Raw genomic sequence first — 27462 nt, 5'->3', positions numbered from 1 at the left:
ATCCCAAGGCGAAGCGCCCGACATCGAAGCAGAAGAGTACCAAACATCCGGCCTCCAAGCATCCAACATCTAAGAAGCGGCCCGGAAAGCGTCCCACGAAAAGTCGATCGCGAGCAAGACCCACTAAGACAACTATCAACAAGCATACCCCCACATCGTCCAAGCCTGTCAAGCTCAAACCATTGAAAACCTGCAAGCAGCTACATGTAGAATTGGCCGCAGATGAACAAGGCTTGGCGCGAAGTGGAGGCCTTGAAAGAAGACTCCAATCCGGTCATCTTCCTCATTCGGAAATCGTCACACGATCTAAAAAGAGGAAGGGTAAAGCCAAAAGCAAGACGACCTCGGGTGTAAAGAGTTCAAGACCATGCAACGTTATTATGGGCTTTAAGAGCAACAAATACCAACCTTTTAGTCTTGAGATCGAACAAAATGTGAGTAGTCCAGTCAGATCAACCGCCAATAGGGCCTGACACGCGGACAGAAAATGCTACCTGTCTTCGGATACAAGGAAGAAGAAGACTGTGCGAGCTATGAATGGTTCAAAAGGGGTTCCAGGTTTGAAACATGGGACGAAAGATGAAAAAGGCCAGTACAAGTATGATACTGAGCATGTTCTCGAGTGGAACACAATAGCTCAATTTTTCGACATATTCCTTGATGCGAAGTTTGCGAAGGACAAGGTCCCAAACGCCGATCCCAAAAAAGACATTGTAGGCGCCCATGGGGTCAAAAGTCGAGGAAAAGAAAAGTTCTGCACCGCCTGGGAAACCACCTGGGGAAATTGGCCCACAGACCAGAGCTTTAAACTTGAGAAGGATGGACCTTCCCGAAACCCACTCGAGCACATTGCGGATGTATACCCATCTGCTGATCCAAAATTCAAACGCGAAGAGTTTACTGGACCGCAAAAGTCCCTTAATCAACTTAAGCTGAGGGTAGGTCATCAAGGCAAATGGGCTTCTTGCGGCTTACACATACTTAGTTCTTCAAGTGGAATGGTAAGCCTGACGATTTTAAAGATGACTGGGTGCCTGTCCCAAGTCAATTATATAACGAGAAGATGCTCGCAGCCGGAATTCCCGAGAAGGGCAGTTTAGGGCACTATGTTCTGAATGACCCTGGAGCTGCACTCCTCCGATTGCGTAACGTTGTAGGAGTTCGAATGTACCTCAACGACAAGAAAGTTCGCAAAGCTATGAGGGACGTCAATATCCGCTTACAAGACCGATTTGACGAAATCGAAAGAGCATTGGCTGATCCAAAGAATGCACGAAGCATTGCGTCCGGCGGTTCTTCACGTACGGGCGCGCAGCAGACAGCACGCACTCTTCATCCTTGGAAGATACTAAACTTGGGCGCTTTGTGGGATGAGTACATGAACGAGAAGTGGGAGATGGCTGGTCGTCACGAGCAGTTCGTCACCAAATGGGAGGGTGAACTTCGCAAGAAATACTGCTTGGCGAAGTATCGCAAAGACACCAAGGTTGGAAGAAAAGACTCAGAAAAAGAGCAGCATCGGAAGCAGGTGACGACAGATCTGTTTCGAAAACTCCAGAAGTTCACCGTAGCCAGGAAAAACGCCATGTCGATGAAATTTTCGGCGCCATGGAAGGCGGGCGGACGCACACAAAGACCCAAGAATGATGCTAAATTCAAGGATTCGAAGACACCTAAAAGGCCAAAGAGCAACAAGAGCAACCCAGAGGATAGTGTGTAAGGGTCGAATGTTTTTGCGTAGATACATAGTAGAATCGTGAGATCGTAGAGGGCAAGACTAGCTGGATGAGAGTTCATTGGTGGAAAAAATGACACTAGCTACGCCATCCATCATGCTCGCGATTGGTTCTAAATCTTTGCTACCTGACTCGCACGCAAGTCATCACCTGCAACCTCGAACAGTTGTGTTCACGGCAGACTGCCAAGTGCCCAATGTACCAATTATCAAAGATGCCCAGGCTCCTATTCACCGCTAGTATCCTCTCCTCCACATTCATTCCCCGCCTTTTGGAGCTTTGTGGGGATTGAAGAGCTGTTCAGCCAGTAAAGCCTCCGCTTCCTCCCAAAAGAGCTTAAAGATATAGAGCTTGCGGGTGTAGCTAGACCGAAAGACAAGAAATGTAGGTACTCCTGCTTCACTAATTTGGCTGAGAACGGTATAAAATGTACAGAGTGCGTTCGCATACCGCGAGGATTTCCTACAAATTTGTTACTCTTCTTTCAACATGACGATCCTCAAGCAATGTCTCCTAGCAGCTTCATGGCTCCTGGCACAATATGTACAGGGTGCTTCGGTAGACGAGAATTTCCTATCAACACTCCGTAGCCCTCGCCCATTCCACGCTCTTGCTTCCCCAAATCGCAACAGAACATGCCTCGCCCCTTCTCACAGCGATTCGTCAGTCGATGATGCATCAGGCATTCTCTCAGCGATTCAAGACTGCAACAATGGCGGCCACGTTATCTTCGCGGAGAAGCTTACCTACACGATCGCTTCGCCCCTCAACCTGACTGCTTTGAACTCAATCGACCTTGACATACAGGGTACATTATCCTTTACCGACAATATCACATTCTGGGAACAGAACTCCTTCGATCTGGAATATCAGAATGCCACATCGTTCTTTGCTTTGGGCGGGAAAGATGTACACATATACGGCGCCGGAGACATCCAGGGCAACGGACAAGCGTGGTGGGATGCATATCCCGGAAACAAAAACCTAAAGCGACCAGTTTTGTTTGCAGTAGTTGGCTTGGAAGGTGGGAGTGTGTCGCAAATCAAGTTGCGAAATTCTCCGTTCTGGCACAATATCGTCATGGAGTCTAAGAACATTGCGTACTCAGGCTTAGATCTGTTTTCAACCAGCAACAATGGCAATTTTGAGAAGAATACGGATGGCTGGGATATCTACAGGAGCGACAACATAGTGATCGAGAATTCGACGATCACGAACGGCGATGGTGCGTAACCTTTACTGAATTCATTCACGAAAGGGAGAGTTCCGAAATGTTAACCTATCGTATAGACTGTGTCTCTTTCAAGCCTAACAGCACGAATGTGTTGGTGCAGAATCTCCGCTGCAACGGCACCCATGGTATCTCTGTCGGCAGTCTCGGCCAATATCCCGAGCGTGTCGATTACGTAGAAAACATTCTCGTGCGCAACATTACTATGGAGAACTCCTCCGAAGGCGCCCGCATCAAAGTCTGGCCAGACGCCTACTCAGAGAAGTCCGAAAGCTTGACCGGTGGCGGCGGCCGAGGCCTAGTCCGAAACGTTACGTACGATGGAATGCGATTGACCAACGTCGACTACGGGCTCACGATCACGCAATGCTACGGCCAGGACGACGAGGAAGAATGCTTCAAGCATCCTAGCAAGCTCAACATCACCGACGTTACATTCCGCAACATCCGCGGCCGCACGAATCGTGTTTTCTCACCCATCGTGGGCCATCTCGTGTGCTCTAGTCCGCATACCTGCTCCGGGATTTTGGCGGAGAATGTGGATATTAGAACGATTAATGGGTCTAATTTGGTGACGTGCCGGAACCTAGATACGCAAGCTTTGGGTGGTCTGAACTGCACGGAGTGGAGTAAGGGATACAATCCTGCATGATATCGCAGTACAGATAAGATTAAAACAAGAATTAGTGACTAATACAAAGCAACATTCTATACAAAACGCTCACGATACGAAGATTGGTCTTGTGACATCATTTCATGTTAATTCTGGCTCAGCCATCTTGCGAGGACTGTCACACTGAATAAGTCAGGGCGGAAAGAGTCACTAGTCTAGGATCTTTGTGGCGCTTCTATCCCAGTTGTGATGGCCGGATCAGACCGCATCACATTAGGCTATAATTAATTGTGTTTGTGGGAATACGAAAGGTCTACGGGCATGCATCATTGCAGTGTTCATGTTGGATGGAAAGCTTGCATTATTGTCTACCACATGACCGAACATTATCCACTTCAGCCGCCATGTTGAGTGCGCATATGCCTGTTATAGTTGTCCCGTCTCGAGAACCCCTTACCGTGTTCGGCCGAGAACTTACAGTCCGAGTAGGAGCAATACAGTGACATTGAATCAGGCACAGCATCCGGGTGCTTTGATCTTCGATGACGATCAAGGTCTTTTCGAAACTGAAATGCTTGCTTGCATTGGTTTGCTGTGCATTTGGACGGTCGGCTGTGCTTTTTGCGGTGTTTACTACAGTACTGAGATAGCGCATAATTAGTTGGATAGCAGGGCAACTTACTTGAACAGGTGCCGCTTCGGAAACACTTCGCCGCAAATACCGCAACGCAAGGTACTGCGGGTGGTTGCGACATCGGTAGGAAGCTCTTGTATGGGACGTTGAATCCCATCTTCGTTTTCATTGGGTGGTAAGGAGTGGCCAACGATACTCTCATCTTCCTCGGGGGGTTGGGGTTCAGGTAGTAGAAATTCTCCTTGCCCTTCACTTTCCTCACCAGCAGGGTAGTAAGAACGTGGTGCTTGGTTCCAGCCATATTCTGGCAGAGGGCCTCCACTGCCCAGTTGAAGCCACCTCGGCTCGACAGTCCCGTAAGTTTCGTGGTGATGTAGATTAACATTTCCGGGCTCGACAGTCCGAGAAGTTTCGTGGTGGTTTAGATGAAGATTTGTTTCAGAACTGTTGTGAGGATGTAGATGATGATTTCCGGGATCGAGCGGGCCTGTGTGGTTCTGACTAGAAATAGACGCCGGCTACTAGAACAGGCAGGAAGTGGTTCAGTCCTGCTGGGGAAAGTGCAAGCGCTATCAAGGAGAGGACCAAGTCTGTCCCAACGAGAAGTTGCGAGAAAGAAGAGTGTAAAGTCGCCGAATGGAGATGTAAATGAGTGGACCGGTTCCACCTCCAGAGGCGACCGTAAGGAAAGAAAACAATGACTGCGAGTTGAGCGATATTTATGGTAGGCCTCAATGTAGGAATTACCGAAGGCCCAATCCAATTCAGGTCTTAGCGGCATGGTAGGCCTCAAAATGCTCCGATTGTCTGGTTCCAATACCTGCGCTTCGCTAGCTGCATGATGTATCCGGGATGACCCACTTGTCTAATGGCTGACCGTTACACATGCTAGCTTGACGGCCTATCATGGCTAGTTGGTAGGCCTCAAAGTAAGCCAACCACCGGGTAGCGGTAAATGTTCCGCAAATCTCTTGTCAACAAGCATGAATGATCTCGAGATAGGACTGCAGCATGTTCGCATGTGTCTCAGTCCGATTGGCTCCGAAGTCGCTATGTATGATCAGTCTGCAACATCAATTTTCGTTCCTAGCATGTAATACCAATGTTCAAACCCACAAATGATACAGTTTTGAGGATGTACAGGCCGATGCTTGACATCTAGGCCATGCTTCAGTGCTACATGAGCACGCTTTGCTGAACCGTTGGTGCGAAACTCTACTCGCCGACCAAATTCACGATGTGTTGCTCCTTGAGGCGACGTGCCCGTCATCCGACAGCGTGGGCCCCTCCTCATGCATGAGGATCTTGGAAAGCCAAGGCAATAATCAGACAATACAAGTTAGGGGTAATTGCTCGATTACATGTTACCATCGATATCTAATGCATTCCGAAATACCACATTGCATTGTTGGCATACGATCATAAGCCAATGAGCCTGTCTAAACGTCATTTGCGGTGAATAGGCTGGCACGTAAGCTCGACTATAAATACAGTACGTCCCTACATAATCCCCGATCTCTCTCACTTCTACACTTGCACATTATTACGAGCGAATTACACTGAAGTATACTTCGTCATGTCTCAACTCCCTGACATCATCGATACACATACAGATGTCGGTTCTCTCGCCGACTCACTACTCGATCTGCCGACCAACCCACCATCACTCTACATCGACATTGAAGGCGTCAACCTTTCCCGACACGGAACGGTCTCCATCCTCCAGATCTATGTTCTCCCTATAGATCGAACATACCTCGTCGACATCCACACGCTCAAAGGCTTAGCCTTCACCACCGACGGGAGTCGTGGGCAGTCGTTAAAAGACATCTTCGAATCTAATGCCATCCCAAAAGCCTTCTTCGACATCCGAAACGACTCCGACGCACTGTACAGCCATTTCGGCATCCACGTCGCCGGCATCGCGGACATCCAGCTTATGGAGCTCGCTACACGCACTGGTTCGAAGAGGTGCATCAATGGGCTAGCGAGATGCATGGAAAGGGGCGACGCTGCCATGTCTTACGCGGAGAAAGCGAAGTGGGCTGAGAACAAGGAGGCAGGGAGGAAGCTCTTCGACCCGAAGCGAGGAGGAAGCTACGAGGTGTTTAACGTTCGTCCTGTGCCGGAGAATATCAAGGAGTACTGTATGCAGGATGTCAAGTTCCTTCCACGTCTTTGGCAGCGTTATGATGCGAAGTTGACTCCGCTTTGGCGTATTAAGGTGGATAGGGCGACTATGGATCGGATCCAGCTTTCGCAGGGTGCGAGTTTCGATGGCAAGGGACGGCACATGGCATTGGGTCCGTGGTGAGCATCACAATGTGTGCTAGAGAAATTTTGGTTATGGTTAGTTATTGCGGCGTCTTTCTCAGATTGAATCATATTTTCTACACGACGCGAGGTGCTTGAGTGCAGAAGCAAATTATGGAAGCTATGGTCTGCCTACGTCGTTATCCTGGACGGTGTTCAGTAAGGTGCCTTTGAGCGTACGGGAGCCGCCTATCAGCGCATATGACGGTAGTCTCCATTGTTGTAAGCACATTTTATGCAACTCAACAGAAAGCATGATATCAATCTACATGATCCACCGACATGCATTTCCATTGCGACATCGCCCTACTAGTTTTTCTCGCGGTTTCAGCCACCGCCCACGAAGTCTTTCTGAGAAAAGTGGTATTTCACAAAAGATGATACCTATCAGTAGCGGTGTAATTGGTGAAATCATCTTCACAGGGGCAGCATAGCACCATTACAAATCAAACCTCTGCTCAGAATCCCTCGTAAATCCCCGCTTCTCCATACACATGATCAAGATAACATCAAGCCAAACACCAAGCCCGCATCCTCATTCCCCCTCACTTCTAGCATCCACTTATTCCTAACCTCCTCGCAACCCCCCCAGTATAATCCATCTATCGCGCCCACTCTATCCACCTTATACCCCTCCCTCCAGCTCTACCTTCCACCCCAGACCTACCCCCTTATCCCCCTCCCCTTTCCCCATCCCCACCTACACACATCCCTCGCCCTTCCCCTTCTAAATCTCACACCATCTTTCCCTCTACCCCGCGTCCCTTAAACCTTCCTAACCACCACACCACACCACCCATACCACCACTCCACTAATCCCCCATCTCTAGCGTTTAGCAGGTACGGTACTAGCGTTCCTCCCCTTCCCCCACTACTTCCTCGACGAGTATGTGCTTAGAATGGGGGATGAGCGGTCTGCTATGGCCTGGATAGATGGGGCGGAGGAGAAGAAGGGCAGTGGAAGGGGCGTGCTGGCGTACACGGGCGTGTGCGGTGCGAGAGTACGAGAGATGGTTGGGTGAGGGGTAGTATGGTGAGTAAGGTGAATACCTAGGTAAGGTAAGGGAAGGGAAGGGAATCGCGTCGCATCGTTTAAGGTATATCTTCAAAGCGATGGAATGAATGGTATGGTAGGGACGGGACGGGACAGGACAGGACAGGACAGGACGGCATGAGCGTGCGTCACACCTAAAGTCTACTGCCACTGGAGACAAGTTATGCCATGTGCGTACTTGCGAGCTGTGGGTAAGGTAGAATACTGCGGGGATTCAGTCCCAATGTCGGCAGGCAGGCAGGCAGATACGACTTGCGAAAAGTTTGAAGTTGCTATAGGGAATTGCTTGTGTGGTGCATGCGAATGCGATGGTCGTACTCACGAGCTCGCAGTATACTTCCGTCGTAGTCTTTCGTAGAGATTGGCCCCCACGCCGCACACACCGCGACTCGCCTCGCCAGCCTCGCCAGCGCCGTCCTGCCCTGTCTTGTGTACGCCCCGCCCCGCCAAGCGCATGTGATGTATATAAACCCGCCAATTCATTCCATTCCCATCCAAGGGAACTCGCCCCCATCATGTCCAGCGAAGCGCGCCTCGCCTCCCTCCCCGCCGAACTCCTCCTCGAAATCTTCTCCCATTCAGCCCCGAAAGCTAGTGCCCGGACGCCACCGATGGGATACTTGTCCAACAAACACGAGAACTACAGGATTAATATCTCGCTGCGGAATGTGAAAGCCGTGTGTAAGAACTTCGCGGCGCTGGTCACGCCGCTTATCACAGCGCACTACTGCGATGGGGATTTCTACCACGTGCGGCTCAACGGTAAGAAGATGGAGAACTGGGGAGAGATCAAGAGCGTGATTATGGATGGCGCGCTGTGTGACTCGGACGAGTATGGGCATGGGAAGGAGACGTTTCATGGGTACTTGAGGCTGAGGGATGTGGATGCGCAGTTGGGGTTGGCTGACGTGTGGGAAAAGGATTCGGGGGATGAGGTTGACGACGAAGATGAGGAGTACAGCGTGAGTCCGCTGGAGCAGGAGAAGTAGAAGGAAGAACTCATCGAGAAAGGGGTAGAGAGGCTGGACACGGCGCAGAGCAACTACGAGCGCGCGGCTGTGCTGTGTCTCTGTCGTAATGTGGAGGAAGTCCTGTTTGGCTCAGACCTCGATGACTACTGGAAGAAGTGGTCAGCAGACAAGGACTCGATAGCCATCAGCCCGATTGTGAGCGCGGGCAAGGGCGAGGCGTTTGGAAGAGCGCATCGGTTCGAAAGTCTGCGGTATCTGTCGGTCGATGTGCAGTTTATGAAGATTGGGTATGTGGTACCCTCTCCACACTCGCGCGCCGCAACTCGAAGATCGACTTCAGATATATGCTCCTGCACGAAGGACTCTTCAATACGGACGATATCGAGTGGGCGCGCAAAAAGATGTTGACCTTGCCGCATGGCGAGGAACTGATCAAGCATGCGACGTGCGGGGAGGAGCGGAGGTGGAACGAGTTGCTGAGCCGTCCTGTCGGCACGCCGCTGCCCTTTGGAAGTCTAAAGAAGGTCACCAACATGGATGCGCTGAGCAGAGGGTGGCTGCGAGATGACCTTTCCGCGGAGGAGCTGGCGGAGAAGGTGAAGGAGTATGAGCCCAAGTAGCCCTAGACTGGTGTCAAGGATAACATTTGAACGGCGTGCATGTATCGTCGTCTTGGAGTCTTGATTTACCGGTAATGAGAAAATATCTCTTCATGTCCGTTTGTTTCCTGCCGAGTACATTCACATGCAGACTGGCCTGTAGAGGAGGATAAGACCGCTGCAAACCCTTCCGAGTCGCTCCACGATGCAGTCTAGCATCTTGTCGGCACGAGCTGTCGCAGCAACGCCAATGCCGCGCTGCATCAGTATCAATTATAATTTCTGGGCGGCGTGAAGCAACTCGTCGGGCGCATGTCGTCGGTTTAGAAGCCTCAGCCGGGCGGTTTTCTCCATCTGGGGCCATGAGCAAAGTGTTAGTCACAGTTTCCTTGTTTGGCTATGTTGTGCATTCTGGGGTAGCTCGGCTCCCCAGCTTCTCCAGACTGCGGGCCTGCACTGACAGTGTCGCGTGCAGACGTCGTTGAACCATTGTCGTCGTGCGTGAGCGCATGTGAGGCGCGAGAAGTGTCTCCCACTGTGGTCTGTATGCTACGCAGTCGGTGGAGGATACGGTACCCACCCCTGTCACGAGGAAGCGCGTGTAAGTGGCCAGGCTGGATACACCATGGGCGCTGGGAGATAGGTGATAGCTAGCCAGCGTACACCGACGAAAAGGACCGTGCCGCCGCGAAGGTCGTCGCCATGTCGCAATTGGCGCGATAGAAGCCTATTCCTGGCACCTTCCGAAAAGAAGCGTATTGGCCATTGTCCTTGCCGGCGATCCGTCGTTTCTCTCGCGACTGTGCCGCGCGACTCGTTGGACAAACTTCTGGATGCGGTGCCAGGGCTTCGCTGCATCCTGCAATGCCCAGTTGATGCCGCCGTGGACCCGTCCCAAGGCTGTGGTGCCGACACTGGCCGACACCCGAGGGCGGGATGGTGGATGGTTGTGGTGTGCGGGCGGGCGTTCCTGAGGCGGCCAGTGCAAGAAGCGTCAAGCGTGATACCGGGCCAAGCAATAAGGCTTCTCTGGTAGCGGCTGGGCGCGCTTCTGGGCCACTGGCGACGTTGCCATATGCTCATCCTGCACTGTAACCGATATCAGCGCCAGAGTAAGCGATGGGGAGAGGGCGATCCAGCCGCACCTGCCTCGTACAGGCTGGCCGTCCGCGACCGTCGTCGAGCACCATGGCGAGACTGCTGAACACAAAGAGCGGGAGATGCAATTGCGTGCTGGAGCAAACAGAAAAAGCCTGTGCTAGCCCCCGCGGCGTGCCCCGATGTAACAGTGCTTCTGGCTCTCCTCCACTCTCCGAGTCTCCTCCACCAGGCGGGCGGAACGACCGAAGAAGCGCTCCGCCAAGGCCAGACCTAACGGCACCGCGCGAATTGCGCTATCGCACGACTCTTGGGAGGAAGCAGGCAGATATCGGCCCCTGGCCAATGGGAGATGCTCAATTGGTGGCAACACCCTGCTCCCATCGCGGGCGCCCGTATCAGTTGCACATCTCTGGCCTCGCGCGTGGCAAGACAAAGGCGGCCGGGCTCCTCGAACGCCCACCAGGCCAGTGGAATCCCGCCTATTACCGTGGTGAGCAGCCTCGGTGCTGACGCCCATATCATGGTCAAGAAGGATGCGATAGATAATGGCCAATACCACATCGTATCGACGTTCTAGGTGGCGTTTGTGGCCTTCCTCGCTCCTTCCCCATCCTCGCTAGCGCACCGCCGCCATTGGGCCATGGAACATGTTGTGCTCAGGCCGTCCCTTCCTCTTCGGGCAGTTGTCGACCGGGGCTCGTGCGTCTCGCCCAGATACTGCATATTGCTTCCCCTCAAATGCTGCCACACGCCCACGACATCTTCCTCCTCGTCAACCTCACTCGCTTTGAGCGTCCCTTGCAGTTTACCACCTGCTGTGACAAGTTGCGCCCACCATGCCTGTCGGCGAAGACTCAGTCATCGTATGTCCCTTCCCACACAGAACACCCACAGCACGTGCTCACTCTGTAACAGCAGGCCACCACCCTGGACCGCGCCTTCCTGGATGGCTCTGGAGACCCGGAGCGCAAGCATCCAGAGGCCCATGTAACCCAGCCGCCAGCCTACCTCCTCTCCGAGGGCAAGGCAACCCTCCAGTCGAGCTACCTTGGCAGCGACAGAGATGACTTCCCCACCGAGGAGCAGATGCGCACGCTGCGCCGTGTTCCCCAGAAGATCCCCTTGAAGATCTTCACCATTGCCTTCGTCGAGCTCTGTGAGCGCATGTCCTACTACGGTACCATTGTCGTCTACTCCAACTTCATCAACAAGGGCCGCGTGGACGCCGACGGCAACCCCACCGCTACCTCCACTGGTGCCGCCATCAACCCCAGCAGCGATGACGCTCAGCCTGGTGCCCTTGGCTTGGGCAAGCAAATCGCCTTCTCTCTGACCACCTTCAACTCGTTCTGGGTCTACGTCGTTCCTCTCTTCGGTGCATGGATTGCCGACAAGTACCTCGGTCGTTACAAGACCATCTTCTACTCGGTCCTCGTTGCTGAAATCGGCCACACCATCCTCGTCGTCTCTGCTGCCCCCTCTGTTCTCGACAAGCCCCACGCTTCGCTCGGCGTCTTCATTCTCGGTCTGCTCATCACTGGCTTCGGAACGGGTACCTTCAAGCCCAACATTTCCCCGCTCATCATGGAGCAGATGCCCGATGACCCACTCCGCGTCGAGGAGCAGAAGGGCGAGCTTGTCATTGTTGACCCCGCCGTCACCGCCACCCGCATCTACAACTGGTTCTACTGGTTCATCAACTGGGGTGCCTTGGCTGGTCAGCTCGGCATGGTCTTCGCTGAACGTTACGTCGGTTTCTACTGTGCTTTCTTGATCCCCCTCCTCTTCTTCCTCATCAGCGTCCCCGTCTTGATCTTCTGCAAGAAGTTCTACCGCCTCACGCCTCCTAGTGGCAGCGTGCTTGGTCCCGCTGTGAAGCTTTTCGTGGCGGCTCTCGGACACGGAGTTACCGCCAACCCTATCCAGACAATTAAGAACTGGAAGAAAGGCGACGGATGGGAGAAGGTCAAGCCCTCCGCTCTCGGCGCGAACAAGCCCAGCTGGTACACATTCGATGACGCCTGGGTTGACGAAGTCCGCCGTGGTTTCGGCGCCTGTGGTGTTTTCATGTGGGTCCCCATCTACTGGCTTGCCTACCGCCAGATGGACAACAACTTGACGGCCATGTGCGCTACAATGGCTCTGCACGGAACGCCCAACGATCTGCTCCAGAATATGGACCCCATCACGCTCATCGTTCTCGTCCCGAGTAAGTTCATCTGCACTTTCACAGAACAGACCAGTCGCTAACGTGCTTGCAGTCTTCGACTTGTTCATCTACCCCTTCCTGCGCAAGCACAAGATCAACTTCTCTCCCATCAAGAAGATCACCGCCGGCTTCCTCTTCGGTGGCCTCGCCATGTTGTGGGCGACCGTCCTCCAGCACTACGTGTACAAGACGTCGGGCTACTACGAGACCCAAGACCCCGACTACAAGTCGCCCATCAACGTCTGGGCCGTCACCGGAATCTACGTGCTCGTCGCCATCTCGGAGATCTTCGCCTCCGTCACCACGCTGGAGTACGCCTACACCAAGGCCCCCAAGAACATGCGGTCCCTCGTCATGAGCGTCCAGTGCTTCACAACCGCCTTCTCCGCCGCGCTCGCCCAGGCCTTCACCCCGCTGACCAACGACCCGCACCTCGTCTGGAACTACGGCGCCGTCACCATCATCTCCTTCGTCGTCGGAATCCTCTTCTACATCGCTTACTACAAGACGGACCAGCGCGAGAGCGAGCTCAACCAGCTGCCCACGGGCCACTTCGGCACCGCCAAGCAGGCCGAGGACGTCGAGCGGCACCTCAGCGTCGCGGCGGAGAGGCGCGCGAGCGTCAACGACGAGAAGAAGATCTCGTCTGAGCCTGTGCCTGTCGCGGAGAAGATCTGATTGATACCCTGATGCATGGATGATGTGGTGTCGTGGCGTTGCGCACTACGGCGGCGCGTCGCGCGATGTACAGTGCGCGCTGAGGCGTGCGCCCCATCCCGTCCGTTGGCTTTGGCTTTTTGGCTGTATATCTTACCTTGATAGCTAGCTTAGCTTGGCTCGTTAATTTAATTACTCTCACTTGAAGTTGAAGTTGAAGTTGAACTTATCGTTGACTATACTATGCTGCTATCTCCTCTTTTGTGTCCGCCGTGATTAACCACACTGTTCAACGTGCGCCGTGCTCGGGCCTTGCACATGTTAGTCAAGAAACTTCAAGCACGCAATTCAAATTTCTTCGTGGTGCGTCGATGTAAAGCTCGTGCGTGCCCCTTCGTCGCGGCGCATCACGTCGTACAATTAAGCGTCCACGCCGTCGCTCAAATACGACGCTCATCGCGGGCGGCGCACGCGCTAGGCGCCGCCATCGGTCTGCCATCGGCGCTGCCATCGGCCTCAGATCTGGGCTCACGCAGGCACGGCCCACACGTTCGCATGTCTCTCCTCAGGCGTTCGCGTGAAGTGAACATACGTCGGAGCAAGCTCCACGGCCAAGGCCAAGCTGTGTCTGGCGTCTTGCGAGGGGCGTGGCGTGGCTTCTTGGCTGGATAAGAGGGATAAGAGAGCTAAGGCTGGACAAGATACGACAAGAGATAACGCATGCGTGGCGTGGCGTGCGCGCCCAGAAGCTTGCGTGCTTGCGTGCTTGCGAAGGAAAGGAGGGACTGTAGGCCCGATAGACAAACGGTCGAGGTGCGCGGGTTAGGCAGTTGGCAGTGTAGCGCGTGAGGCTCTGCGGCGGGCTGGACGCGTGGAGGTGAGGCCGATGTCGGCGCGGAGTGTACATGTACCTTAGCATAGCGTAGCGGAGCACGCCACGAGCAAGCGTAGGGGCGGAGTGTACCACGTGTGTACCACGTGTCGGGTGTACCTAGGAGGGTACCTAGCGGAGCGGACAGGAGTGCACGTGTGATGGGCACCCCCTGGCGGGTCCACTTGGGTACCTCGCTGTACTGAGAGGCCTGTCGCTGTCTGTACCCCTTGGTGTGGCTCTAAGCGCTGAATGTGTCTCGAGCATACCTACTGTGCTATCCCACTCGGCCTTTATCTCTTTACCTACCTTGACACGAGGGACTGAACTTTTCAATCCACTAGTAAGGCGCGACGGAGGTACGTATGCTGGGAACTATAGATGGGGAATAAGCGTGTGGCCTGGGGTGCAGGGTACAGGGCGCAGAAGGGCCATTGACTTGTTCGCGGCGGGGGATTTGGATCTTATCTTTTAGATCGTTCACGCATGCATGATATCGTATGGCGGTGGAGTGTTGAAGGAGATAGATGTACGATTCGAGTTGTATCTTCGGTTGGTTGAATTACATGTATGACTTAGTCCCGCCCCGTTTAATAGTCTTGGTACTGTGTACTGTGTACCATCAGTTGCATACGCCTTTGGATGGTGTGCATTGGCGGTGATGAGATGGGCTGAGTACTGTCAGTTCGAGCACCTGTAGCAGTGGGAGTGTCGGTGGGATGGCCCATCTCGGCGGTTCGAATATAGTACAGTCAGATTGAGGTGGAGATATCATGGTGTGAGGATGTACATACAGCACAGCGCGATGGGTGGCGCTGGGCAGTTGAATCACGTTTTGGAGGGGAGGGGGGAGTAGAGCCACACTCCTCCATACAGAGAACTTATGCTAAACCATATACTGAAGCGATGAATAGAGGACCTGGTGAGCGGCGGCGTTCTCCACCATTGCGAAATTCACGATGTTCAATGCCCATCATGCCTGAGTCTAATCTCAAGCTGCATCCACTCTCCATAGACACCCCGGCCAGCGTCAGACAGGCTATAAGTAGGCGGTAGCTAGTGTACACTCGCCCGCGTCACCGGCACATACGGCACCTTCGCCATGTTTAGAGAGCTTACACGGGAGCATAGGCTTCGGGGTAGCAAGCGTGCTTGTTGTGTCGTTTTCGATTTCCACACTAAGCTCCGTCGACGAAGTGAGATGAATTGTACGCGGTGTCCTCGTCAAGTCGCAGACGTGCATGACCACCAAGTTTGTGACGGGGAAACGGTGCGGGCGAGGTATTCATGCCAGCGCGTAAGAGTGGGACACGCGTCTGTCGTGAGGACGCGGCGGCTGTCAGTGGTGAAATGAGAGGCGCTTCGCTGAGCAGAGACGGGAGATTGCTTCGGCAGCGCGCATGGCGAGGTCCTGCGTGGTTGCATTTCTGGTGCGTGGGATGGGAGAGGGCGTGAAGGCGTTGACTGGGTCGCTGTGTGTGTCGTCGCCCAACTATTGCCGCTGGGTGTGGTTCTGTGGCTGTGGGTATGCGTTCGGTGGTTTGGGCTTTGGAACTGGTATCGACGGTTGCGTCGCACAAACGAAGACGAGGGGTTGATGCTGTGTCGCACCAGCCGTTGACGTGAGTTGGCTATGTAAAGTTGATTCGAGACGATTTTTCGGGCAGTGTTGTTGTGTTGCTAGATGGCCGTTGATATAGAACGTATCTCGAGTGTGAGGGGCTAAAGTGCGGCTACGATGTAGTCTGATTGCGTGGATCGTAATCTAGCTTTTGTAGATGGTTGGCAGGACAAGCACTGCGGGAAGAAGAGGCTCGTGACGAGATTCATATGAAGGATCATGCGTGGTCTTGTGCGAACGTGTCGCGCATTGACCGAGCCGCAAGCCCGCTGTTCAGGGCCTCGAGTTTGATCGAAATGCGCGCGGCTTCGCTATTGACAAGGTGATGAGCGTAGCGGCGTTGCATGTGTTGTGTTTTGCTAAGAGGTATGCGTGCAGCCTCGCATTGGGGATCCTCGGACTGGCAACCATGCGATCTCGACTCCCTTATGAATTGGCTTCGTCGTTGGGTGCGAGGCCAGCAGTCGAGAGGCTTCGTCGTCGCGGACCTGAGCGGCCATGTTGATGCGCAACTTCAGGAAGAGCGGGCGTATTACTTCTTCCTCAACTCTCACCCAGCGGGATAAAGTCAATGAAAAAGAGGGGTCGGCGAGCTGGCGACCGGTTAGAAGTCCACGACAACTGTGAGGGATACCGACCTCATGCAGAAGCGCAAGCTCGCATGCTCCTGTAAACAAGGCATCCAGCGGGCTGGCAGAGTAGTGTCTGTCACAGATCCCGAAAGAGATTCGGTCAAAAGCGTGGGCTCGAGGTCCGTTATCGATGACACCGGTGGGACTACCGCAAGCCGCCTCTGGCAAAGCCAGAACGTGTAGCAGTGGTCCCTAAGACGACGCTCAACCATACTCGTAAGGCGTTCCATCATATGTGTTAACCCCGTCGGCGATGATATGGTGGCACGAATTGCTAAGCGTTATCTCGGAAAAAGTGGCTCTTTTTATAGCAATAGCTGCGCTGGTAAACGCGAGCTGAACTTAATGAGGAGAAGGAGAGGGGAGCGGGGGAGAACAGGTTTATATAGACGACTGGAGGCTTGGCCTGACTCAGCACCAGCAGAGCACGTGACGGGCTGCTGCCTGGACTGCGCTCTCTTTCTTCGGAGTGAATGGTGAATCTTCAAGGTGAAAGAGAGAATTGTACCTAAGTGAAGGATTTCACCGCTGTAAATGCGACACGTTTAAGTAAATCTTCATGACATCTGCGCTTTCTGATCTTGAGGTGAAGAGTTCATGGCGATCGTTGAACGCCATTAGTACTATCTGACTGCGCTTCTTCCCGGGTGAACGCACATCTCTAATTGAGTGGCCATCTTGAATCTGTTGTGGTAAGAGTGAGATGACGACGACGCAACCTGGGCAGGTGCATGGCTGAAAACGCGTGATCCATTAATCACCCATATACAAGGACCATTACGGTATTGCTAGCTTGAGCCCAATGTTTACATTATGGTAAAGGCCAGGAAACCGTGTTGCGGACAGTGGGTCGGTTACTGCGCGTGTCTCTATGTATGCTATGCCATGTCATGCCCAATTCAGTATCAATTAGACCTTCTGCTTCTCGCCATCACTATCCTCGACCTCTATCTTGCCGTCCTCACAATCCACCTTCCTCTTCACCATCTTTCTTTGTCTCCTCCTGGGAAGCAACCTCTGAATCTTGTCTGATGTGCATGGCGGCCATGCCATTCTCGAGAGCGTCCATCTGCTGCTTGCACTGCACCTTCAACTTGGCTACTTCTTTGCCGAGCTGAGACTTTTCTGCCTTCAGGTGGGCGATCTTGCGCTCGTAGCTGTCTCTAAGGCGCGCGACGTATATCTTCTGATCATACTCCATCTTGATTTCAACGTCGTTCACTGCGTGTTGCTGCTCGCTGTCGGCAACATTGATGTCGTTCTCGAAGACGGCGCAGGAGTCTTCGAGGATCTCGATGTCCTCTTGCAGCTTGACTTTCTCTTCCTTCAACTTCACATTCTTCTCTTGAAGCTTCACATTCTCCTCTTTAAGCTTCGTGTTCTGCTCTTGCAGCTTCGCGTGCTCGCTGTCCTTGGCAGCTGGTTCCTCCAGGAGAGCCGCGTTCTGGGCGCGTAATTCAGCGACGAGTGCAAGGACTTGCGCTTCGGTATACGGCACGGTAGTGGCGTCCTTGAATGCTGACATCTTGTTGTTGGCTACGAGGCAGTCGCGCGAGAGTACAAGAGCGTGTTAGATGTTCTTCGGGTTGAGTCAGTGAACGCGTAGCTACAAACTGCCTGAAGCAGTGAACGTATTGAAATCGCCAGTGGCGGTTCAAACCTACTCTATGTTCAAAGCCGAAGTCGTATCTGTGCGGTGGATTCGCGAGTGAAGCGGTAGACCGTGTGCGGGCGCGACTTGAGAGAGAGCGCGAGATCGAGGTGTTTGAGGGAGTAATGAAGCTATTCGCGTAGAAAGCGCGGGGCAGATGAGAGAAGGCGAAAAACGGGCGCGCTCTCAAGTGAAGGCGGTGAGAGACACGTCCTAACGGACAGTCGCCTTCACTTCGATTGATTCAAATCTCTGAAGTCAAGCGAGCGTCGCCCACAAACACGACCTTGCCAACCTCATCCACCTCATACAACTCTTTCAATTTGCCCACCTCATCTCTCGTTATCGTCAAACCTCCCACGATGACGCCGACTTCATCGATCGCCGACCAGCCTGCAATCGAAGCCCGTATTGCTCAGCTCGAGCAGTCCCAATTCGAGCTCACCAAGACCACGATGGACCTTACTATGAAAGTCATGGACAAAAACAACAAGATCATGCAGCTTAGTGGAAAGCTGCGCAACAAAGATCTCAATCTTCGCCGATCTCAGAAGAAGATCGCAGCAGTTCAGAAGCAGACGAAGAAGGTCGAACGCAGCCAGAAGAGGGACATCAAGCGCCTCCAGAAAGCGACCAGCGCGTTGAAGGAGCAGCTGGAACTCATCAAGGCCGAGGCTGCAAAGCCCGAGTCTGTCCATGATTCGTAAGTACCTCTCCGTTGTTTACACAGCCGATCCATTTCACCTCGGCAACTTCTACTCCGCAGCCTTCGTATGATGCTTCAGAATATGAGCTGACACTTCAGTATTGCGCCATGCTCGCCATCAGCCGCCGATACCGAACCTCCAGCACCGCGCATTGTCACTTGCGTTCAGTGCTTCGAGCGTAGACGGAAGTGCGACAAGGGTGAACCTTGCCGACCTTGCGCAGACCGCAGGCTCGTCTGTGAGCGTATGAAATGCGACCACTTCGAGCCCGGCGCTTGTGTGAGGCTGAATTGTGGAAGGTTGCACCAGGATGAGATGGAGAAGATGGGGTACAAGCGTGTGGTCCCTAGTAGGCGCATCCCCAAGCCGAAGCAAGTCTATCATCCGCAGGAGTAAGAGGCCCCAGTGCTGGGTACATGTATTTTATACGATGCTCAGGAATCATGCAAAGTCCTGGATCGGACTAGATAGTTCAAGTCATGCAGATCTCTTCTGAGGCCCTAAATCGAAGCCGCTTGTGATATCGAGTCTGGCTCCAGTGCTTCTCTGAAGGCGGCTGGCGTTACCTGCGTGAACAAAACTTGTTCAAGAAATCATATCCGAGTGTGAAGCATATACACGAACAAGGAGCTAGAAGGCGATGGTCTCGCTCGGTGGGCAGACTCGGATGCGGAGTTGCTCCCACTGATACTTATGGCATTCCCAAGCCTTCCTAGCCCAATGCTGGTCCACGCGACGCTTCAGTGATCACATGACCATCAGAAATAACAAGTTAGAAGACCAGATGCGCTGGTTCTGAAGCTATTGGCTAGATCCTGTGGTGATGAACCGAGCGTACTGGAACCCGAGCAAACGCACTGTGGAGAAGCTCCGCTAGTTCCTTATCTGTTAAAAGCCATCTAGGTTTGACTTGGGGAAACGCCAAAATGATCCTTAAGGCAGTCAAGGTTTTACGAAGTGTCTTTTAATTATCGATGTTGGACCATAAAACTTGGTCGGGAGCCAAGGGGTTTAGGGCCAGAGCAACCATAGTGGAACTTCCTTCCGCGGTGAATATGCCCCAGAGATAGATGGATACAGTTCGACTGGATTGTGTCGCGCGCAGTGCGTCTGCGTACAGTTCCTGAAACCGGAAGTCGGCGAGTCTTACTAGGCTAGAGATACCCTCGTGCCGATCGTCAACGTCAACCACACTATGGGATCGCCTCAACCAAGGGTACCATTCACAGAAACGTGTGAGGCAGGCGTCTAGAACTATTCGAGCAGTCACTTTGTTGGGAATCATCAGCAGCGATCTCTCTGACGGCCGACGTCCTACCACCGTATCGGAATGTAGTAGGCCGTCTTGTGTAGACTTTCAGTACCGTTTCATGGAGTCCCCAGCGCCCTTCGTATACTTCGAGCGACACGAAGGTGAAAATAGTCCTCTCATTGAATCGTGCTACTCTTGTGCTACGATTCTGGTTCAAGTTGGAGTTCTTTACGAGTTTTCGACCTTTGTGTTGTAGGTATTGGATTTCTCGTAGACCTTGTTTTTCGTGGGTCGCCTCGTCTATCTATTCGGGAAGTTCGAAATTGACCAAGGTAACCCTTGTGCGTTCACGACATTGCAAACCGTGCCTGTAATTTAACGGACCAACGGTAGCGTTCAAGATGGAAATAAAATCTTCGACAAGCGCCTTGCGGTCGCGGCAGCGATGGTTCATTTCGGCGAGGGCAGGAAACTCGTAGAGTACAGGGCATGACCATCTGAGATCGAAAGCGGCTCGGCAACGAAAGCTGAACAGAACGAAGGAAAAGTATACTGCGGTATGTAATTGTACTAGTAATGTGTTAGTGAAGTCTAGAGTATCCCTCCAGCATCAGCGAGCTTGTGATACGCGGTCAAACTACTCGAGGTAAAGCTTCGCCCTCATGGAATTGCTACGAGGCGCAAGTCGCTGTGCAGCATTATGAATTTTGCCTTCTCAGAGCAAGATCATAAGTTATGTCTTGAGATGTTGAAGCACACGATTGCGCATGTTGGACCCCTGCAGACCCACCACACTGGGCTCCCGGCTCCCCGCGTTCCGGATTCCGGCCACAGCCACAACACCTGACAACTCTCGCAACGCATGCAGTCAAAACTCATCTGTCCAAATGGTATTCCATCATCAATCGCATCAGAGCCGCATACATCGTCTCTCGAACTTGGAAGTGTCTTAATTTCACCGCTCAGCCGCAGAAGCTACCTTAGTGGACCAACACCAACACTTCCTTCACGCTGAATCCAACTGTCTAAAGAGGATCATGATGCATTATTTGCGTATTATTCTCTAGTCTTATTTAACCAAGAGCATGTTACCACCAACATCGTTTGAATAATGCTCAGCACTTGTCCTCGCCCCTCCGCGCGACGTTACGATAGGCACGAGACCAGGTATCGTACGGATACTTAAGGCCACCTGGCCGCCTATCGTTCCAACAACGCGTCACGGTCCCACATGCAAGCGCCTTTGTGTCACAAAACCGAGTCAGGTATGGGCAGGAATTGCTGACATAACAATCCCAAACATTGGGCGTAGTAGGCCTTCCAAGGTTGAGACGGAATGTGATTAGGAAGACCTCTACTTCTGCTTCCCCGCCATCTACGAATTTCTCCAAGCAATGAAGGCCATGGAGGATATCATATGCTCGCTCGCTGGTTTTGCAATACCAAAATTGGCTATCGGCGATGTGAGGGACGAACGAACCAGGGCGTAAGGCGGCCTTATCACCATCAGTAGGAGCGAGCCTGAGTTTCACAAATAACGTGACCATCCACATTAGGGAAGGCTTGGGCTGCGCACGAACGAACCAAGGGCAAGGCAACTCATCCCAAAGATGTGGAGCAAAAACAAGCATGGCCAAAGGATCTAGCGCTTCACGCTTGCAAATGGTCAAGGCTCCTGAAGGAACTCGAGCTCCTGTAGGATTTTTTCAATGTTGATAGAGGCCCACCTGCAAGACATGCAGACCTCTTCGACGACAGCTGGGCTGTCTTTGCGAGTCTTTCTGAAAGGGTAACCACGAAGTCACGACACTCGCATGCGAAAGGTAGACTGCTTCCATATTACCACAGTGCTGAAAGGTTGCGATCAAAGCCTGACTCGTTCCACTGGAGCTCGCCGACCTACCTGTTACGACACATGGATCGACAGGCGACACGAAAGCAGTTGCCATAATTCAACAATAGCCGACGGCTACAATGACGGGTCTACTGTATGGTTCCCCGTATGCTCGAGCATCACAACAAGGTCACGAAGATTCAGAATCTATGTTATCACCCGTGGAGGCAACGAGCCCCCAACAGACCCAACTTCCCCCGACCCAAGCATCTGACTGCCGGAAATCATCTTCTGACGATGATATGTCACGATACACGTCGTCATGGCTAGTATCGCCGCCCGAACCGCAAGAGTCGAGCCATCACGAACAACGTCGAGTCTCCTCTCCTACCCTGAACATGGGATTTTCAGTATTTGGTAACAGCGCAAGGTCGCAAAGTCCATACCAAGAACAAGTCGCGTGGGCAAATTCCACTCAATTCAGATCGGTGCCCGCTGAGACGAAGCCGCAAATGGTACAAACTACCTTCTTGACCAAAGACGATGAGGCACCTCCACCGTCACGAACATACTTCCGCCATCCTCGCCACATGCTCGAACCTTGGACCACCGGTGTCTGGATACGGTTTCCCTGGTGGGGTGCCGGAGCCCTGTTTCTCGTCGTGCTATTGACTGGTGCGTCCGCTGGAATTCTGCTGGCCAGCCATAATACAAGTACTGAAGACTGGAAGATCGGACGTGACAATGCCCAACCGCACGTCTACATTTCGGTTTTCGAGATGATAATGAATTTCTTAATCTTGTTCGCGCTGGTGGATGGTGTTGTCATCCGGTTATGGCGACAATTACTACAAGGGACCACACTTGACTCCGTTCACGATACCTACGAGTCGATGTACCTATGGCCTGCTGTCAAGAGGGCTGCACGTCTGAGGTTCAACATCGTCGCAGTGGCGTGCATACTCGCATCGTTGTCGTTCGTCAGAGGGCCTTTGTTCCACCGCGCTCTGTCGGTTACCAACGATCACAAAAGCGTGGGAAGCACGGTGGACCTCAATATAGCACCACACCCGCTGGCGGAGTTCTTCCAAAGTAATGAAACGGACCCTCGGAAGCAAGGCGGTGTAACATCGGTTTTCGCGGACCTGATCCAGGGCTTAGGTGCTGGGAACCCACTCCCGTACGAACAACCGGCCTATTGTGGCGACTACTGCACCGGGACTGCTAAGGCATATACCTTCAAAGCCCATTGTGACTCATCAGTGCGGAACATCGACCTCAATACCGTTCTACATGAGTGCAAGTCCTGTACGACCGAGCAGTGCAGGAGCGACTGCGAGCTCCGTAGGCTGACAAGCCTCCAAGCGACCTTTTTCTCAACCAGCTACGAACACACGAATGACAGTCTGATTCTGACCAGTGTCCACAAGGACACAACTTCGTGTAGCGGCGAGATCCAAGTTCAGACATGCACTCTTATGCAAGCAAAGGGTGATGTTCCATTCGTCATCGCAAACGGTACTATCGATCGACGACTCGACGTTCCCGTGTCACAATTTTACGATGAGGCATTGCCAAATGATGACAATATTTGGGAAACTTACTGGCCTCTTGCACTTAACATGCTCTTTCCTCCGGTATCATCGAATGTATCCGCATCATCAGATTTCAGTAATCTCGTCTACACCGAATGCGTTCAGCAAGCAAATATCGAAGACTCTGCAGGACACTTGGTCAACACCTCCACTCCAGCGACGTGTTCGAACTCCACGTTAAGTCCATCGCTGCTCCTCAACAACCCCAGCACCATGTATGCCGCGGCTTACAAAGCAAGCCCCAGCGAAGACCCCCCTATGCGGGACTGTCTGGAACGATCCGATGCCAGACATAATTAGCACGATGCAGAATCTCGCCTTCCGCACGACCATCGCCATGGCTACCGCACCCGACTCCCAATTTACACCCGAACTACGCTCAACGTGGACTCAAAGCATCCCCATAACAGGACACCGCACGCTCCCAACATACCACACCTCCCCCCTACTCGTCGCACTCGGGGTCGTAGTCTCACTAATCGGCGTCGCGGCAGTAATCCCGCTATACTACGGCTTCTGGGAGCTAGGTCGAAAAGTGAGCTTGAATCCTTTAGAAGTTGCGCGGGCGTTCGGAGCACCAGTCATGGAGGGCTTGGATGGGAATACGACGCCGGATATGGTTAGTGTAGAGAGGGGAGGCATGAGTGTGAAGTATGGCGCGTTGGATAGGTATGGGGAGCAGAAGAAGCTGAGGGTGGAGGAGAGTGGGAGGGCGACGATTAGGATGCCGTGGCAGGGGGGAGATATTTGGGTAATGTTTAGTAGGGGTTGATTAGGTCAATTGAGTTTGGATTGAATCGTGAATTTTACGTTAAGGCCTTGTGAAAGGAGTCGGGTAGGTTATTACAGAGGTAGTAAGGTGATACCCGCAGGACGTAGATTGATGAAAGATAGGGGCAGCTTTTCGCTTCATCAATGATACAGACAGGGATCGGAGGGAGTTATATACCGAATGTTATACCGAATGTTATACCGAAAGGGATATTAGTATGGATGTCATGGTATGATGAGCTTACAGGTCGGTGTTTGATAACCTCCGCATGCAAGTGATACCCGCAACACGTGTCGCACGACCCGCGGCCGTGGGACCAAATGTTCCGACCTCGCATGCTAACAACATCCCTTGCTTCGACACACTTCGCATCACCTTTTGTAGCCATCGATCATTAGCACAACGCTTTCACCGCACTTTATCAGCCTGTGCCAGAGCATTAGGCCAATCAAGGATACAAGCGCTCGTTGTCACGCTGCATGACAAGGTGATCGAGGTTCGATTGCTGCCGCAATCTGTACGGACGAAAGACGCGACAACAGCAGCAGATTCCGAGGCGCTCGACCGCGGAGACCAAGTTGAAGTCGCTGTCTCGCTGTCTCGCAAAATGTGCTTGATTCGGAATGGAGATGGACGCCCTCGTCCTATAGTAGCTCGCCATAGTGAATCGCTAACCCCAGTTTGATCGTGCCTCGGTTCGCATCCAAGCACCCCAGACCCCCGCCCCGCACGGCAACAAGCCCGTAGACTCCGTTGTGGAGTTCGTTTCTAGATGGACGACTCGAGACTTGCATACGTGGGGTCGCTTAACGCGTTGTGCCAGGTATAATGTGCCTCGGCGTGTGAGATATACCAACGCGCTTGTCGGCCGAGGTTCCTTGCCTTTACCTACCTCTCATCTACAATCACGTCGGCGGGCAGGACGTGCGGCTGAGGTACACCTCTACACCTTTTACTCGGTATAGATAGCGCCAGGATTAGCGTAAGACAGAGCGATGCTGACCTTAGCCCCAGACTTGGACTGCGCAACATAAAGCTTCCGCGGCGTACTCTATCCAATATCAATTGCGGCTTATATGATCGTCCTGAAAGGATTGTCTTCGTCAAGTCAGCTGGACCGTTGCTCAGTCTCGTCTCAACATACCGTCACTACAGGATTTCAATTGAAACTCTAAACACCGACGCGACTGTAAGAGGACATTAATTACGTATCCATACTGCATTGCAACAGCACAATGGTGTTGAAATCGCGCTGGTCTTTCGACATTCCCCAGGTATCACTACCGACGTACCTCTTCGATTCGCCCACCGCGGACTTACCAAAGACACCTGCACTTATCTCAGCGAAAGATCCAGAAAAATACTATCTTTCAGTAGACACCTATCGCCTTTATGGACAACGTCTCGCGTCAGGACTGCTACGCGCTGGGCTCAAACCCGGCGAGCGGGTACTCCTTTTCTCCGGAAACACACTGTTCTTCCCAACTGTGATGATCGGCATCATCATGGCAGGCGGAATATACACCGGCGCAAACCCAACTTACGTTGCACGAGAACTAGCATACCAACTGAAGGACTCGGGCGCAAAGTACCTCCTCTGCGCAGAAGGCAGCATAGACACCGGCATCGCCGCAGCCAAAGAAGCAGGCCTGAACGCAGACAGCGTCTTCGTCTTCGACGACGGCGTAGCCACCTTCGAAGGCCGCAAAGTCGAGATAGACGCACCCCCTCTCGGCGGCACAATCCGCCACTGGACCGAGCTGCTGGCCACCGAGGAAGAAGGCCGAGCATACCACTGGCCCAACCTACGCACCCCAGCTGAACTCGACCAAGTCATCGCGCTGAACTACAGCTCCGGCACAACAGGCCTAGCGAAAGGCGTCATGATCACGCACAGAAACTACGTTTCGAACGCCAGCCAGCAGCTGTGGATGTCCCAGCTCGCACACGACTTCGCAGAGCGGAAAAAGCGCACGCGCCACTTGTGCTTCTTACCTATGTATCATGCTATGGCGCAAGCCCTCTTCTGCGTCAACGCGATGAAGCTACGGTATCCAGTCTACGTCATGCCGAAGTTCGACTTCCTAGAGATGCTGCAGAATATACAGAAGTACCGGATTACCAACCTAGTGCTTGTCCCGCCCGTCATCGTCGCAATGGCGAAACACCCCGCGGTGAAGAACTTCGACCTCAGCTCTGTGAGGGACGTAGGGTCTGGCGCTGCACCTTTAGGGCGCGAAATAGCTGAAGAGTTCGAGAAGCTGTGGGACGATAGGAGGGTGAATGTTAAGCAGGGGTGGGGCATGACGGAGCTTACGTGCGCGGCCACCACAACCGACCCTAATAAGACGAGCGTCAGCGGGTCTGTGGGAGAGCTGCTGCCAAACTGCGAGGCGAAGATCGTGCTGGATGAGGAAGGGAAGGTAGAGGCGCCGCGTGGTGAGCGGGGGGAAGTCTGGATCAAGGCGCCAAGCGTGATGAAGGGTTACTGGGGGAAGCCTGACGCGACTATAGAGACGATTACGCCGGATGGATGGCTTAGGACGGGGGATGTTGCGTATATCGACGACGACGGCGAAATACACATCGTCGATCGGAAGAAGGTGCGCAACTTCTTCTCTTGCACTTTCGATCGAACATCAGCTGACGCGCCGCAGGAGCTAATCAAAGTCAAAGGCTTCCAAGTCGCTCCCGCGGAGCTCGAAGCCCTGCTCCTAGACCACCCCGACGTCCAAGACGCTGCCGTCATCGGCGTAACGCTGTACGCCCACCCTCTCCTATCTAACTCATCAGTCCTAACATGCATCAGCAACGGCGAAGAACTCCCCCGCGCATACATCGTGCCTCAAACAGCCGAGAAAGCCACGCCGCAGGTCGCAGAGGGCATCAAGACGTGGCTCGCTGAGCGGGTTTCCAGAGCGAAGCGGCTGGACGGAGGCGTAATTTTTCTGGACGCGATACCTAAGAATCCTGTAAGTGAAGTGGTATGGTGGTGTGAAGTGGCTAATAGATGGCAGTCTGGGAAGATACTGAGGAAGGAGCTGAGGGAGAAGGCGAAGGGTGATACGACGAGGGCGAAGCTTTAGAGGGCTGGTGGCTGGGATTGAGATGTGCCACTGATGGTTGCCGCTGGAAGGTGATAGAGCTTCGCGCATAGAACGTGTGTGAAGTAGAGCTCGCGTGCCAGCACATTCCCCGGCAGCGCAATGTGCGTTGTGTCTCCGGAAAGCTAAAACGTTACTTTTTCTACCTTCCGCAGGTCGTTGTCTGACTGGACTCAGTGCCACACACGGCTTACAATCCATTGTAGGCTGATTGGTCACTGATCGTGATATGCTGCCCGATTCATTGCGATGGTGGAAATGTCTTCATGTTGCTGCGGATATATACATGCAGCGTCAGGCCAATC

The 27462-nt window shown here is 53.1% G+C and overlaps 9 protein-coding genes across 9 annotated transcripts; 8 read left to right on the top strand and 1 right to left on the bottom strand.

The window, feature by feature from the left end:
• Positions 1-533: 533 nt before the first annotated feature.
• On the top strand, positions 534-1720 carry N0V89_006752 (uncharacterized protein; the record flags this gene model as incomplete). Its single annotated transcript, XM_056215519.1, has 2 exons — positions 534-938; positions 986-1720. 2 exons carry the CDS (start codon positions 534-536, stop codon positions 1718-1720), a joined length of 1140 nt encoding a protein of 379 aa, XP_056069766.1.
• A 505-nt stretch (positions 1721-2225) lies between these two features.
• On the top strand, positions 2226-3619 carry N0V89_006751 (uncharacterized protein; the record flags this gene model as incomplete). The annotated part of the gene is made up of 2 exons (XM_056215518.1): positions 2226-2961; positions 3027-3619. The coding sequence occupies 2 exons, from the start codon at positions 2226-2228 to the stop codon at positions 3617-3619; spliced, it is 1329 nt and encodes a 442-aa protein (XP_056069765.1).
• Positions 3620-5790: 2171 nt separating this feature from the next.
• N0V89_006750 (uncharacterized protein) lies at positions 5791-6528 on the top strand (the record flags this gene model as incomplete). Its single annotated transcript, XM_056215517.1, has 1 exon — positions 5791-6528. One exon carries the CDS (start codon positions 5791-5793, stop codon positions 6526-6528), a length of 738 nt encoding a protein of 245 aa, XP_056069764.1.
• Positions 6529-8096: 1568 nt separating this feature from the next.
• On the top strand, positions 8097-9172 carry N0V89_006749 (uncharacterized protein; the record flags this gene model as incomplete). Its single annotated transcript, XM_056215516.1, has 3 exons — positions 8097-8566; positions 8621-8839; positions 8893-9172. The coding sequence occupies 3 exons, from the start codon at positions 8097-8099 to the stop codon at positions 9170-9172; spliced, it is 969 nt and encodes a 322-aa protein (XP_056069763.1).
• Positions 9173-11088: 1916 nt separating this feature from the next.
• N0V89_006748 (uncharacterized protein) lies at positions 11089-13139 on the top strand (the record flags this gene model as incomplete). Its single annotated transcript, XM_056215515.1, has 3 exons — positions 11089-11115; positions 11168-12461; positions 12514-13139. 3 exons carry the CDS (start codon positions 11089-11091, stop codon positions 13137-13139), a joined length of 1947 nt encoding a protein of 648 aa, XP_056069762.1.
• Positions 13140-17203: 4064 nt separating this feature from the next.
• On the bottom strand, positions 17204-17767 carry N0V89_006747 (uncharacterized protein; the record flags this gene model as incomplete). The annotated part of the gene is made up of 1 exon (XM_056215514.1): positions 17204-17767. One exon carries the CDS (start codon positions 17765-17767, stop codon positions 17204-17206), a length of 564 nt encoding a protein of 187 aa, XP_056069761.1.
• Positions 17768-18255: 488 nt separating this feature from the next.
• On the top strand, positions 18256-18996 carry N0V89_006746 (uncharacterized protein; the record flags this gene model as incomplete). The annotated part of the gene is made up of 2 exons (XM_056215513.1): positions 18256-18596; positions 18699-18996. The coding sequence occupies 2 exons, from the start codon at positions 18256-18258 to the stop codon at positions 18994-18996; spliced, it is 639 nt and encodes a 212-aa protein (XP_056069760.1).
• Positions 18997-22084: 3088 nt separating this feature from the next.
• On the top strand, positions 22085-23581 carry N0V89_006745 (uncharacterized protein; the record flags this gene model as incomplete). The annotated part of the gene is made up of 1 exon (XM_056215512.1): positions 22085-23581. The coding sequence occupies one exon, from the start codon at positions 22085-22087 to the stop codon at positions 23579-23581; it is 1497 nt and encodes a 498-aa protein (XP_056069759.1).
• A 1707-nt stretch (positions 23582-25288) lies between these two features.
• On the top strand, positions 25289-27139 carry N0V89_006744 (uncharacterized protein; the record flags this gene model as incomplete). The annotated part of the gene is made up of 1 exon (XM_056215511.1): positions 25289-27139. The coding sequence occupies one exon, from the start codon at positions 25289-25291 to the stop codon at positions 27137-27139; it is 1851 nt and encodes a 616-aa protein (XP_056069758.1).
• Between the last annotated feature and the right edge of the window lie 323 nt (positions 27140-27462).

The sequence above is a fragment of the Didymosphaeria variabile genome, assembly GCF_027946475.1.
Source record: "Didymosphaeria variabile strain IMI 356815 chromosome Unknown scaffold_5, whole genome shotgun sequence".
Classification (NCBI taxonomy): domain Eukaryota; kingdom Fungi; phylum Ascomycota; class Dothideomycetes; order Pleosporales; family Didymosphaeriaceae; genus Didymosphaeria; species Didymosphaeria variabile.
The sequence above is the reverse complement of the archived record's forward strand: the minus strand, read 5'-3'. Positions and strand labels throughout refer to the sequence as shown.